General features: G+C 35.5%; 1 protein-coding gene across 2 annotated transcripts in view; it reads left to right on the top strand.

Annotated features, from left to right (window-relative positions):
- LOC123871097 (neuronal acetylcholine receptor subunit alpha-10-like) overlaps positions 1 to 13434 on the top strand; it is a 44059-nt gene extending 30625 nt beyond the window's left edge. The window contains exons 5-11 of one of the 2 annotated variants that reach the window (XM_045914681.1): positions 903 to 1119; positions 4403 to 4537; positions 5074 to 5152; positions 6124 to 6223; positions 10514 to 10655; positions 11932 to 12095; positions 13234 to 13434. In XM_045914681.1, coding sequence (XP_045770637.1) covers positions 903 to 1119; positions 4403 to 4537; positions 5074 to 5152; positions 6124 to 6223; positions 10514 to 10655; positions 11932 to 12095; positions 13234 to 13365 — 969 coding nt within the window. In that variant the 3' untranslated portion in view covers positions 13366 to 13434. Of the gene's footprint in view, positions 1 to 902; positions 1120 to 4402; positions 4538 to 5073; positions 5153 to 6123; positions 6224 to 10513; positions 10656 to 11916; positions 12096 to 13233 lie in introns of both variants that reach the window. The other variant, XM_045914672.1, reaches the window with a different exon arrangement.
- Positions 13435 to 14230: the final 796 nt, after the last annotated feature.

The raw sequence follows: 14230 nt of genomic DNA, 5'->3' as shown, positions 1-14230 counted from the left end.
TACCTGCTCATACACACTTTAGTGGCTTTAATAAATTACCCATTTTCCTATTTTAATAAATTGTTCATGTTCTACATAAAACTTGTCCCAGTTCGTATTATTATAATATAGTATACTCTCTTTATCTAATATGGAAAAATATAAACATTTATATTTATTTGAATCACTTCGTCTTTTTCACGTGGAAGGGTCGCTAGTGCCGCTACCCAGTGCCGAAGTGTATGGCTTAGTTAATAGCTTTGTAGCTGCATAATTTACTTGGCATGTCCATAAACTTCACCGAAGTTGCGCCGACTACTAGGCAATCTGGAAGGGTGCAAAGTAAACAATTAAAAACGTTTGACTTTAGGGATGGTTTCACATATTATCTACAGAACAGAGCATCAGTTTATTATTTATTACATACTAGTAGATGCTGATGCCCGAAAAAAGTCCCGGGGAAATTTCTGGTTTTCCGGGATGAAAAGTAACATAATATTTCCGTCTCCAAGATACAAGCTATCTCTGTGTCAAACACTGGATAATGTCGGTCACTTCATCCGCGTAGGAATAGGTTTTTAAAAATCCCGCCAGAACTCTTTGATTTTGCGGAACAAAAAGCTTTTTGTATGTATTCTTTTTCTTTTACCACCTCTCCCACTGCCAAGGGTCACTGGTAGAGAACTTTTATAGAGATAAATGCTTCCCTGTCCACTGTTATCTTTTTCTTTTTACTATTATTAATTTTTAGTACCAATAAATAATTGAAAAATTTGCCTATGCCCGTCTCCAGAATGCAAGAAAATCACCGTGTAAAGCTTGCAGACAGACAGACAGACCCACTCGCATTTAAATATTTAAGTATGGAAGTATAAATTACGTAGGTACTTATTTGCATTTTAATGATCATTATTTTTTAACAGTTGGACCTAAAGAAGCAATTCGACGAGGGTGACACTACAAACTACCAAACGAATGGAGAATTCGACCTAGTGAGCTTTGATGCGATCCGACACAACGAGTACTATTCTTGTTGCGTGGAGCCCTATCCCGATATTACCTACATCATTAAGCTACGAAGACGCCCTATGTTTTACGTCTTCAACCTCATTCTTCCTTGTCTTCTCATTAATGGAATAGGTAAGGTAATCGAGATTTAGTATTTTACATTAGCGCTGATTACAACTATAATACGTCGCCAGAGCCGCACGCACAGCTAGGAACACATTTTTAAATAAATAATATTAAGAAAACCCCAGGATAAATAAGCACTAATCGTCTATTTTCAATTAGCTTTATTCACAATCAATTACGCATAGATTCAACTTCAAAGGGACACAGAAAACTGAAGAAAAGACATAGGACATAAACTATGCTTACCGCTTAGACTATCAGAAATACAATTTAACATTAACATACTGGAAATAAAGTGATATCCTGTAGATAGCCTCACGCGCCAAAAAAATAATTAACTAAAAACTAAAAATAAATAACTAACTGCATTTCTTTGGTCACTTTGATGGTGTTAAATGCACCGGTTCGACTTTTATGTTCTTATGATTTAATACTGTATGTAATACACATGTATGTAATATACTGTACATAATATGATAAAAGAAAATTACTAAAATTTTGTACAGAAGTTTAACAAGTTACCTCGTCATAATACATTGGGTGGGTAATATATTCCATCCTCTTTAACAAGCAATCTCCGAAGTTTTTAAGTATACACTCAACAACTTTCATGTGTAATATTTTGGACCTTATAAAATGAGGTGTTAGATCGTTATCTTTTTTTTAAAATAATAGATTTACAAGAGACAGCAAGTCTAGAGGCTGTACTTTTATTTACTTCATGGAATTAGATGGGTAAAGAAGTTTTTATTCAAGTAGATACCTACTTTTATGTGTATTTTGCTGTAAATATTGTTAACTTCTTTCGGTAGTCAAGCTTTTAGTTAATTTTAGACCTTGCGGAGTCAAATTTCGCTGTTGATTTTAACTGCATTGTGTAGGTACAAAACGTAGTGTATAGGCGTACCGGTTAGCATGGTATAATAATAACAGAAGCTCACAATAATTCATTATACCGAGTGTGTGGAAATTATATAGAGCGTAATGAAACTTGACTATTCATAGCAACAAGCTATTTATTTTCATAACATTAAAAATTATCATCTTTATTCGTACTAGTCTAAATCACAACCCATAGTCACTACACATAGGTACCTATTAAAAATTCGAAAGTGTGTATGTTTGTTTGTTAGTTTATTGGTTTGTTCTTCAATCACGTCGCAATAGAGCAACGAATTGACGTGATTTTTTGCATGGGTATAGCTAAAGACGTGGAGAGTGACATACGCATACTTTTTATCCCGGAAAATCAAAGAGTTCCCACTGGATTTTTAAAACTATAACTTGAATATTTTATATTATAGTTATATTATTTATAGGTAGTATTATTTTTATGTAGAAAACCGATTAAAATAACTTTTTTTGGTAATAGAAAATTCTCTTATGAAATAAATGGTTGGCTATCAAACTATTTTATATTAATCCTATGCAATATATTTTAAGCTAAAAGTTCAGTTTGATCGCTCTTTACTATCGAAATTAGAGCTTACGAAGTTAAATCGATTCTATCAAACAAATAGCTTTTATAATAAATTCAAACTCCTATTTTACCGCTTAAGGGTTGAATTTTCAAAAATCCTTTCATAAGAGATATTGTCTACGTCATAATAGCTATCTGCATGCTTTTCGGCCCGATACGTTCAGTAGTTTGAGCTGTGCGTTGATAGATCAGTCAGTCAGTCAGTCAGTCACCTTTTCCTTTTATATATTTAGATACTAGCTGATCCGGCCGGCTTCACTCGGATGGAATATCTGAAAATCTTTTCTTAGTAGGGGTAAATAGAAAACCTACTTGCAATTCTCAAGTTTTTAGACCTAGCAGTTCGAGCATAACAGTTGGTAGATATATCAGTCAGTCAGTTTCTTCTTTTATTTAGTAGGTACTACTATTACTAGATGATACCTGCGACTTCGACCACGTAAGTTTCCATTTTTTTAAATACCGGGGGAACTCTGATTTTCCGGGACAAAAAGTAAACTAAGCTATCTCTGTACCAAATCTCGTTAAAATCAGTTAAATGGATGGACCGTGAAAAGTATAATATTAAAGTATGGCTATCCATACTTTAGTCTAAAGTCTATACTTTAATAAATTAATTGCGATTTAAAATAATAAAAGCAGTAATAACTCATAACAACAATAGGTAATAACAATGCATTAATTTTATAAACGCAATTGTATCAGTTCAAACAAGTATGAATAATATCGTTTGTTTTATCGCCAATTCAATGAAACCTAATAAAGCAAATCGGTCTGAAATTGAATTTGTCCCTCTTTCAGTGGAATCTCTTCTCTGTGATATTTTCAACGATTTACTGTGAATAAGATTGTCGAGGCAAGTTTTAATTATAGACCGGAATGTCTTGGCTAATAAATTAATTGAAGGCGCGTCGACACGAGCTTTCGTGCTACTTCTTAGGGTTCCGTACCTCAAAAGGAAAAACGGAACCCTTATAGGATCACTTTGTTGTCTGTGTGTCTGTCTGTCTGTCAAAAAACCTATAGGGTACTTCCCGTTGACCTAGAATCAGGATTTCAGGATTCCATTTAAGTAGGTATTCAAAATGCAGAAAAAATTTATTAACCGTTTATTTTGAACTTTGAACTGAAATATAACAGTAAATACTAAATATATTATATTAGATAAGGCTCGCTTAAGTTATTCTAAGTAACACTTATTTGCTTTTGAAATATGTAGTGCTGAAACATGTAAAATAACTTGAAAATATAATGGTGCAGTCCGAAACATAGCATATGCGTTAATTTAGGGGTACAAAATGTGCATCCGTATAAAACTAGACGTCAAGTTACTTTAGAGGTAAAGTTATTTTAATTAAGTAGGTAAGTAAGTATTACATTAAAAATCTATTTACAAAAGTTTAATCTTTTAAAATTACAATTATGAACATTGATTTGCTCTAATTGAACAAAATATCATAAAGTCACATGCCATTTTGAAACTAAGTTCTTACTCTAAATGCGTTCTAGGTATTTCCATTGCGTGCGGCTTTGATGGGTCTTGTGTGTAACCCCCCGTCCACATACTGCTCTACTCACGTAATTAATCGCGACGCCGCCGCACTAGGTCGCTTGCCTTTGCAACGCGATGGACGTCGAAACTGTGCGCTATTGCATACATACCGACAAAATAGGGAGCGAGGAACACGCGAGTAACGCGTCCACACTACGTATCTGCCTCCGTTCCTCGCTCCTTCCCATGCCACACGGGCAGTGTGTGGACGGGGTATAATGTGTGTTCAGCATTATTTATTTTGAATGTTGTTTCAGCTCTGCTAGTATTCTACGTGCCATCAGAGTCGGGCGAGAAAGTAACCCTGGGCATAAGCGCTCTGCTCTCAATGACAGTCTTCCTTATGACGATACGAGACACTCTCCCTCCAACGGAAAAGACACCACTTATAAGTAAGATATTAGATGTAATATATCTAACAATTTTCCAAATTATCTAAATACATAAAAGAAAAAGCTGACTGACTGACTGATCTATCAATCCAAAGCTCAAACTACAGGACAGATCGGGTTGAAATTTGGCTAAGAAAGGTTTTTACAAAATTCAACCCTTAGAGGGTTTACCCCCTAAGGTATAGGGGGTTGAAGTTTATGTAGTCCACGCGGATGAAGTCGCGGGCATCAGATGGTTATTGTATTTATAGAACAGGAGATAAAAGTTAGTGGGGCTTTTGGACCTAAACGAACTATTGAACCAAATTACACTAGGAAAATACAAGGAGTAAAAATGACATTTCCGTTAGAAAAATAAAATATGAGTGGAATACTTTCACTAAAACTTACTTATCTAAGCTAGAGTAATAAGTGATGTTAACTTTGGCACCATCGTGCGTTATGGAAAGTTTATTAACCTCTTGTCCCTTGTGATACCTATCCTAAAATAATAGCCTATCTAATTTTATGTTCACAAACATTTAATTTTGTTTCAGGTCTTTACTATGGAGTCAGTACGTGCTTAGTATCCTTTTCAGCGTCGTTGTCCGTTGTGACCCTCAATATATCTTACAGGCAGGTCTAAATCTTTGATTAATTTTGTAATAAAAGTATTATCAGTCTAAAGACTAAAACACTAAGGAACGATTTACATTGACGTAAAGTTGAAGAGCATTGATCTAAAATTTACATCTCGTATTGACCTCTATCTTTAACGTTTACATTTAAAACTGATTTTAAATTATAATGTGTGATATAGAAAAAGGATTTTCCCGAAAATAATCCTTTTAATATAGAAAAGGTTTTTTACAATTGCCTAATTATACTGCCTAATTTTTTGACTGGAAATGGGTAGGGAGGTTGAACTTGTTTATGCAAAGGCAAAAATAATGTATTACCCGTATAACCGTCGTCGACCGGGTGTTTATCCGGCGGATATACCGGATTTACGCCCGGTGTAATGAATAAAAGGTCTATTTCAAGCATTAAGTTGCTCATGCATTTATAGTAACTTATTATTTGTGGGCATCTAAATAAAGTTGAACGAAAATTAGGAAACATAGGTTTTGTTTGTTTCAAGCTTCATAATAATCTCAATGGAGACAGCCAACTATGTGAAAAAGTGTGTGTACACACATCTGCACTGTCTTGGAACAACAACTCAACAGAACCATAATAAAGATCAGGCGTAAGACCAACTTGCTGTTCGATATACAGGAGTGCACCTTCCCGACTCCAGACTACTACTGAAAATTTCTTGACAGAAACTCCCAGTAACCCCAGAAAACTGTCTCGTACTGGGCCTTTTTTTCCTTGGCAAGTGACGATGCAGCCTAAGATGGTGCGTGCTTGCTTGATTCAATCTAGATTTGAAGGCCTATATTAAAGGTAGAGAGGAAACCTGATGCCGTAAGGGCATTCCATATTCTAGCAGTTCGAAACGAGGAAGCCAATCATTAGTTGATAAAATATAAGCTAGCCAGTAAAGTAACGTGGGAGTCAGCCTTCAATGTTTATATAGCGAAGTGGTATGGTTTTGTTCGTAGAGGAGTGAGAGGGCAGCCGGTGCCGGCGCTCGTGCGCGAGCTCGTGCTGCAGCGCCTCGCGCGCTTGCTCTGCATCAAATTCGACACTGACGTCACCAAGGTAAGCCCTAGCCCTACAACATGGATATGATATGACATACAGAAGTTCGACGAAGCTGTCTAGACAGAGCAATCGTGCGGTACGAAGGAGCGACCTGATCTGACCTAGAAAGGTCGTCGTGATCACCATTAACCAAAGGCGTCGGGCTACAGTCTCCCTTCACACAGTGCTAGGGTCTAAATGACTGTACTGGTATACCCATCTTTCACACATCGTTTAAAGGACCACGAGGTGAAATGCCACCGGCGTTGCAGCGTAGGTGTTCATTGGGCTAGCCCACGCTACTTTTTGCATTTCTTAAATAAAATGTAAATGCGCTAACAACCATGAGTTGCAGTGGAGTCGAGTAGCATGGCATGTTGCGTCCCTTGCTTGACTCTTAATGATCTCTATGTTGAGTACCAACCACTCAGTCGCTTTGTGCTCTTTTGTGCATTCTTTGTTACGGGACTATGTACTCCGATGTCATCTCGAGTCTGCTTTGGAAAGGTCTATTTACACGTTCTTTAATGAGGGCGAGATGCCCACGTAGGCTTCCTCTTCGCACATTCGTCTCCGGTCTCATTTTGCAAAGAGGCCACATTATGGGCGACATATCGACATCCAGCGTGACTCACTGCATGTGTGTAAGTAAAGCGACAAACATATTGAATGAAACTAGCACCCATACTGAAAACTATTACACCCACACACAGACAGATTGACCAGTATACCTAATATTATATTCTTATTATTTGTTGTATAAAAACAACCAAGGTAAGTATTTATTGTATTTTAGAGTGCTTTATCATTTTAGATGACATTCCATAAAAATTTCTAAAAACTAGACAGAGATACAGGTGGAAGATTTCTCGCGGCACGTAACCTCGTATTTATTATAAAAGAAGTAAACCTACACCGAATGGAGATTTTCTCACGCGTTATTAATTCTGCGACATCTACGGCCTACCTTCAAAGCCCTTTTATACAGAATCGTAATATTCATTTACAACATGAAAATAAATATTCATATTAAAAGATAGGAACCTGTCAGAGTACCTTTTTGAAAAATAAGTGGTTATTTTCCTCTACAATAGCAAAGATCATGCGCATGTATATAATATAATGTAGCTCTAAATCGGGAAATAGGGTTACGGCTTTGGAAATTGGAATATTCAGAATCTTCATCTAAAGCCAACTCGACAAAATAACATGACATAGTATCTACAAACAACTTTGTGGTTGGAGTTGATGGGAGCGTTGGAAAGATTAATCATTTCCCATACTATAATATTCACATACAAACGAATCCCGTCTTGAAAACCTCTGATTGGAGGCCTTTGCCAAACTCAAATAACGATTCTGTACTATAAGTAGGTATACCTACATAATAATAATAATTATGATCTACTTACTAAGGTACCTGGGCTAGTAGTTTTCAAGGTTTCACAAATTTGATCGAATATAATACCTATTAATCCATAAAAATACATACATATACTATTTTTATTTTAAATGCGAAGGCATGTTAAACATGACCTGTTCGAGCTTCGAAGCGTAAAGCTTGCATTAGAAGTTCGACGAAAGTTCAGCTACAATAATTAAGATTTGAGACTTTATTGCCCACGATATTCAGACTTACGAGTATTGTAGATTAATTTTCTGTTACAGAATTTTGTCACGAAATATCACGTAGCCTGCGTAAAAAAGGTGCCAAAATTCGTTCTATTCACTTTATTGACTATTTAAGTTAGGTTTAGTTCGAGCTCTGTGGTTGTACTGAGAGACGTTTTGCCCTTTTTTGCTAATGTTGGGTCGTCGAAAAATACGCCTAATGTCTAGTAACGTTTGATAAAAGTACGATAAAATATTTTCATTGATAAATTGTAAATCACTAAAACTTAGTATTTAAGCCTAAAAGAGTACTTAGTAGGTCTAAATTCAGCATAATTTATACCAAGAGGAGTACTTTATATTTAAGTCAAAATCTATACATAAAAAGTTTCAAATGAAATGGCAGGATCTAATTTCAGACACAGTTGCCCACTACCACAATCTACTTAATTACTGACCCCATTCGATCAATCAAATATTGGTCTTGGGAAAGTCTGCTTTCATATCCATAAGGGAATTAATTTTCGATCATGGTTGTGGCAGCGTCGAGAACTTAAATATTTGCCTAAATTTTACCAGTCATGTGAATGCGTGTGCAAAGGTAGATAAACATACCCAACACCTACATAATAAGCCACAGCCACTGTATTATTTATTTCAGAACCTTGAAAGGCAAATACGACCATATTATATATCTTTTTTTTTAAGACTATTAGCCATGTTTTTTATGACTAGTAATTCCCCCTTTCCTCTCCAACTTAACTTGTAGAACATATCTATCTACTGAATTTAGCTATAAGTAGGTAGTAGGTACCTACTAAATTTAGACTAAGAAATATTTGTCATTAACAGTTTTTGCGCAACGGCCTGGCCTGCCTGGCTGTCCAACGCGGAAATGCAGCCAGTATTCTTGGCACCATTCCACGTGGGCATGATTTGTATAGTAATTAGATAAGGCTAGCTTTAAGTTTTATTGTAATATTTTCATTAAAAAAAAATGAATCTATCATGATTAACAGTTTTCAGTTAACAATTGACCCTAAAAAATCCAATCTAAAAGTATTACAAAGAGGCATTTATTTTAAATGATCATTTTAATTTTGTAAAATGGTCATCTTGTTTAATGATTGATCTTCTTTTTCAATGATTGATCTTCTTTTTCAATGACTGATCTTCTTTATTAAAGATTTTTTAGGTATTTTTTTAGGTAAGTATATTATAACCCAATGGAACTTAAGTGAATGATTTTTTTTGTTCTAACATAAGATTTTGACCGGAAAAATAGCCGGTCATAAAAGAAGACGTTTATTTTTAAAAAGTGCTCATTAATCATAATATAATAGGTAGTTAATATTTTAGAGGATCAAATAATATTATCCCTTACAAATGCGTGTAGAATGTAGATGGAAATATTAATTCTAAAATTACAAACTTATTGAAGTACCGAAATATCATTTTGTTAATTGTTACTGAAGATCGAAATAATCAAATCACGTCAATCAGGTACACGGAGGCGAAGGTAATTCAAAATATTCAAAATATGGAAATGAGTTTCGTAACTGAATTCGGGACTCAAAAAATTATGAATCCAACCGTAAAGTTCTCCTAAATTGATCGAGTAATCTAAAACGTGGTCATAAACTTCGTAATGTCAGCCCAAGTTGGATTACTTTTTGTACGTTGATCCAGATTGTTTTAAAAAAAGATATTGAACGTTTTAAGCTAAAGCGCTAACATGAATCTCATTTTTAAAATGAGGGCAAACTTCTTCAAGTTTAGGATAAGGCACTAGCTAGAAAATCAGTGTTTATCTGAAGATGGAGGCATTTTTCTTTTCAAAAATAGTGGATGAGGTAGGCGACGAAAATAGCACAGTATGTATGTACCTACTCGTACATATTATGTCTACCTACACATGCTTTTGTTTAGGGCACACTATTCATGTTCATACTTTTATTTTTTTTAAAAAAGCTCCCAAGTTTAATGCGAGTGGCAAAATATTACTCTTGATATTAAGTAAAAATTTTGGTCATGCACCTACCTCTATTGTTTACATAAGTTTTAGTCTGATCACCTATAAAAAAGTTGCTAAGAGACGAGTTCAAATGACAAAAATTTAATGCGCGTTTTTAAATTGCGTGTATCTATAGCTATACTTCACACTAATATTATAAAGGCGAAAGTTTGTATGTGTGTGTGTGTGTGTGTGTGTGTGTGTGTGTGTGTGTGTGTGTATGTTTGTTACTCCTTCACGCAAAAACTACTGGACGGATTGGGCTGAAATTTAGAATGGAGATAGATTATACTCTGGATTAGCACATAGGCTACTTTTTATCCCGGAAAATCAAAGAGTTCCCACGGGATTTCGAAAAACCTAAATCCACGCGGGTGAAGTCGCGGGCATCGGCTAGTTTTCCATACTTATTAATATGAACAGTCCAATGCGCGTCAAAGAGATTGCTTATCTGAATTTATCCTAACTTTTAGTACTGAGAATGGCGTCATCAGTAGGTACTCCCTTACAACTTCACAAGCCGCTCACGCTGAAATAGAAGCTACTGCTGCTGATGAAATCATGAGCAATGCGATACGTTCGGCGCATATGGTTCTTGCGGCGCTGGCGATGGCGGGCGGTGTGTAATAGATATATCTAACCTCGAATGTGCATTCAGGATATTTTTTATGATCATATACCAGGGTGACAGCAACGGCGTGGCGGTGAGCTCTGGCGTGCAAGTGAACCCGAGGACAGGTTCGCGACTGAAAGCCGAAGTACAGTGCGATGGGCCAGCGTTGGCTGCCTCGCCGCGTTTCGCTCGTCACAATCACAACCACCTCAGTAAGTATTTATATTAGGTAAATCCAGTATGATACAGAATATAGTCATCGAATGAGGAAAGCAAAGTTTCAAGAACCAAAATAGCAGATAAAAGCCCCTAAATAAATAAAAGAAAAAAAAATACTCTTCTTTCGTACCTACTCTTTCAAAATTACCACAACAGAATAATGGGTCTGTACATAGTTTTATGTCCAATGGACTCAAGACAATTTTTATCAACGACCAGTACATAAAGTGCTATTTAATGATTTTTATTAGGTGTGGCCACTAGCCAGGCATAGCGCAACTAAGGTGGCAACTATCACTCAACTTTCAATTGGTATCAATTATTATAGTATAAGTAAGCTGTTTTGATAAGAAACTAACAAATTACTTAAATATTTATAGTATCGCAATTTATAAACAGGTTTTTGGTGAATTTATAACAATCAATTAAAAATAATTGCAAGAGTCATTTAAATATTTTCACTTAAAGACCATTTATCGAGTTGTCTTTAAAATTCACTTTAGCATCGTTAAATATAACGGCCGATTTTATAAAAATATATGTAAAAGTATACCTTTTATCGGTCTCACTTGGACAATTAAAAATATTGTTTTTACGTAACTATATTGCATGAACGTATTACACTCGTACTTTTAATTGACGTCCGTGGGACATTCGTTATCTGTTGCCTGCATTTTGAATTGCAACGAGAATTATAACGGATTCATGAAATTCATCGATTCACTTGTTATCTAAGTTTAACGATGTACCCATGACAATACCTCCATTTTATTTATTTTTAATAGGTTTTTATTAATTCGCTTTATTGTCGGTCTATTCAATTGTTTGTCTCTCCGATATTATTTTGCAATCGGTTTTTAACTAAATTCCCGATTTGCTAAAGACTTGAAATGTTAAACATAGCTTGGTCGCACTACACCTATAGGTATAGGTATCAACTCTCTTTATTGTCCGTTTCTTAGTTTTCTAGTCATTTTGTTTGTAGAAAAAAAAATTCAATCTGTTTTAAACTAACTTCCAAATGAGCTTGAAATTTTAATAAACGTTGTTAATCATATGCTTTAGTACATAATCAGAGCATGATGATGCTCATAGGTCTCGCTTTACGCGTAAACACTGCGCCACATGCAGTCTAGGCGCATGCGTGTCGCATACGCATGCGTACGAATTTGTTTTCACTTTTTAAAATACGACTGTTTGAACTATACCTATCGGGGGTTTTACTTTGCCTATAATTAAACAAAATAATATTAGATCGTGGCCCTGCAGCGGCGAACTCAGCTGCCAACGAGGCGATGGTACCAGCCGTGTGCGCGGGCGCGTGCACGCGGTGCGCGTGCTGCGGCTGCACGCTGCGCGACGCAGCCGCGCGGCACGAGCAGCGCGTTGCGGCCAACGAGCGCATGGAACGCGCTAATCTGGAGTGGAAACAGGTGACTCGAGATTCTGATAATGGTGCTAATTGGATTGCTCTGAATACATCAGATCCTAGCTCTGAGTTTTTTACGTAGAGCAAAAAACCACATCAAAATCCTTCCAGCAGTTTCTGGAGAAAATATATTATTCGCACATACAGGACTACGTTCGTCCATGTGCAACATTTTTTCAAATCTCTTACAAAAATGTTGGAGCTGCTTTCAGATATTTCAAGTAGGTATTTATTTACGATTGATCAAAATACTGCGTAGGTTTTACGATAAATAATAATATTATTTTGCTTTGATTCGATTCGATGTTGATGTGTTTGATGTTCGAAAATGTACAGCCATTTAGTTTTATCATAACGTTTATTGTTGAAACCGAGCATAGCATCATAAAATAAACAATAAGTAAAAGTTATCAAAATAGGTGCTGTCTCTATAAAAGTTGGCAAAAAAATGTAGTGACGTAAATCACGGATTGTGGCTCCGTGTCCATTCATGGCGAATATACGTTCCATTAATATTTTTATTGTTTTTCATATCGCATATGGCACAAACATACTGAACTTTCAATAAAATCTAAAGCTTGAAACTAGATATAGGCATTAAAGCTACTTTTTAATAATTTTCATTTGGTAAAATTATTATTTTTCTTCACGGTGATTTCACAGGCAATTTTTCACGGAAAGTGGTTCTTCAATTTTCGCATTTACCTACACAGGTTTACTACATGAATTTAACTAAGGTTTATAACAAAATCAATAGCGCCGATATTTTACAGATCGTTTTGCGGAAAGTTAATTTACCCATTATACGCTTTTCGTAAGGCGTATCAAACCTTTTTTTGCTGCAAACGGTGAGATTTTGCTTCGTCATTTTTACAGGCTACTTTAAGTAATGTAGCATGTATTGCATAATATGAAAATGCTTTCACGTGATTTTTCACATGCCATCTACGAAACAGTCCACTTCTACAGTTTGAGCACAATGTGCGATGGCCGTATGCGCGTATAGAACGTGAAGTCAATTTCTGCAAGTTTTAGTAGCTAGAACTTGCAGAAATTCTCATTGCAACATGCGAATAAAAGTTGACTCCTGCAAGTTTTATTGTTAGTGGACATTCAGCTTACATTTCATATTTATCACATAGGTGGCTGTTGTTGCTGACCGCGCACTTCTCGCAGTGTTCGTGCTAGTGACTACTGCCGCCACTGCCGCCATTCTACTGCCTCAGCTGAACAACCTTCACGTCGGAAATACGCCGTTAAAGCATCCCTCTTAGAGGACTCTGTTTTAGACTTAGAGATTAAAACTATCTGATTTCAACATCAACGACTTAAGGCTCAAAGTACACAATATAATATCGAGAACATCAAACTGAAATGTCATATCTTCACATTTTCCAAAATTTTCTTTTTTTGGCGAATATCTACCGATTTTTTTAGCTCTACAATATGCTGAAAAGGCGTAACAGCACTTCACTCTATCTCCCGCAAAATACCTTTAAAGTCAAAAATCTTCCTGCTCAGCTTTAGAAGTAGGTAAGTAGGAGCTATGATAATTTAACTAAGTTAATGATTCCTGATTTAATTTGGTATCACTGCTCAAATAGAATGTTATTTTTTTGTATTATAATATGCAAAAGCGATATACTGAATATATTTAAATCGATTAAATAGTTAACGACCAGGTGATAGATATCAAGTGAAACGGTACGGGTTTTTTCTATTGATACGTATACATTATAAAAGTCAATTACAACAAAAATGTTTATTTTATTTTATTTTATAAAATACCTGTTACACTATCATAGAAAAAGAACAGTAGCTCGATTCCGTAAAACCTGCATTAATCATAATTACAATCGCAATTGTTGTAATCGGCAAAATTTATGCTATGTAGGTATTCTTGTTGCAACAATGCATTGTGGCCAATAGTGAGCGAGCGTCAACCAATCAGAGGTGATTGCCATCGTAACATTGTAGCTGTCATACTACCGCAATCGAGCTGCTGGTTCTTTTTATTCGATTTTTATTTTTACATAATAACAAATGCCAAAATGCAAATGTGTGCCAAAATGTTAATAAAGTCATATTGTTATTATTCAGTCAATTTTTTTAGGATTAACTTGGATTTAACCTTGAAAA

Source organism: Maniola jurtina, chromosome 2 (genome assembly GCF_905333055.1).
Source record: "Maniola jurtina chromosome 2, ilManJurt1.1, whole genome shotgun sequence".
In the NCBI taxonomy this organism is placed as follows: Eukaryota; Metazoa; Arthropoda; class Insecta; order Lepidoptera; family Nymphalidae; genus Maniola; species Maniola jurtina.
Note: the sequence above shows the minus strand (reverse complement) of the source record. Positions and strands in the feature narration are given on the sequence as shown.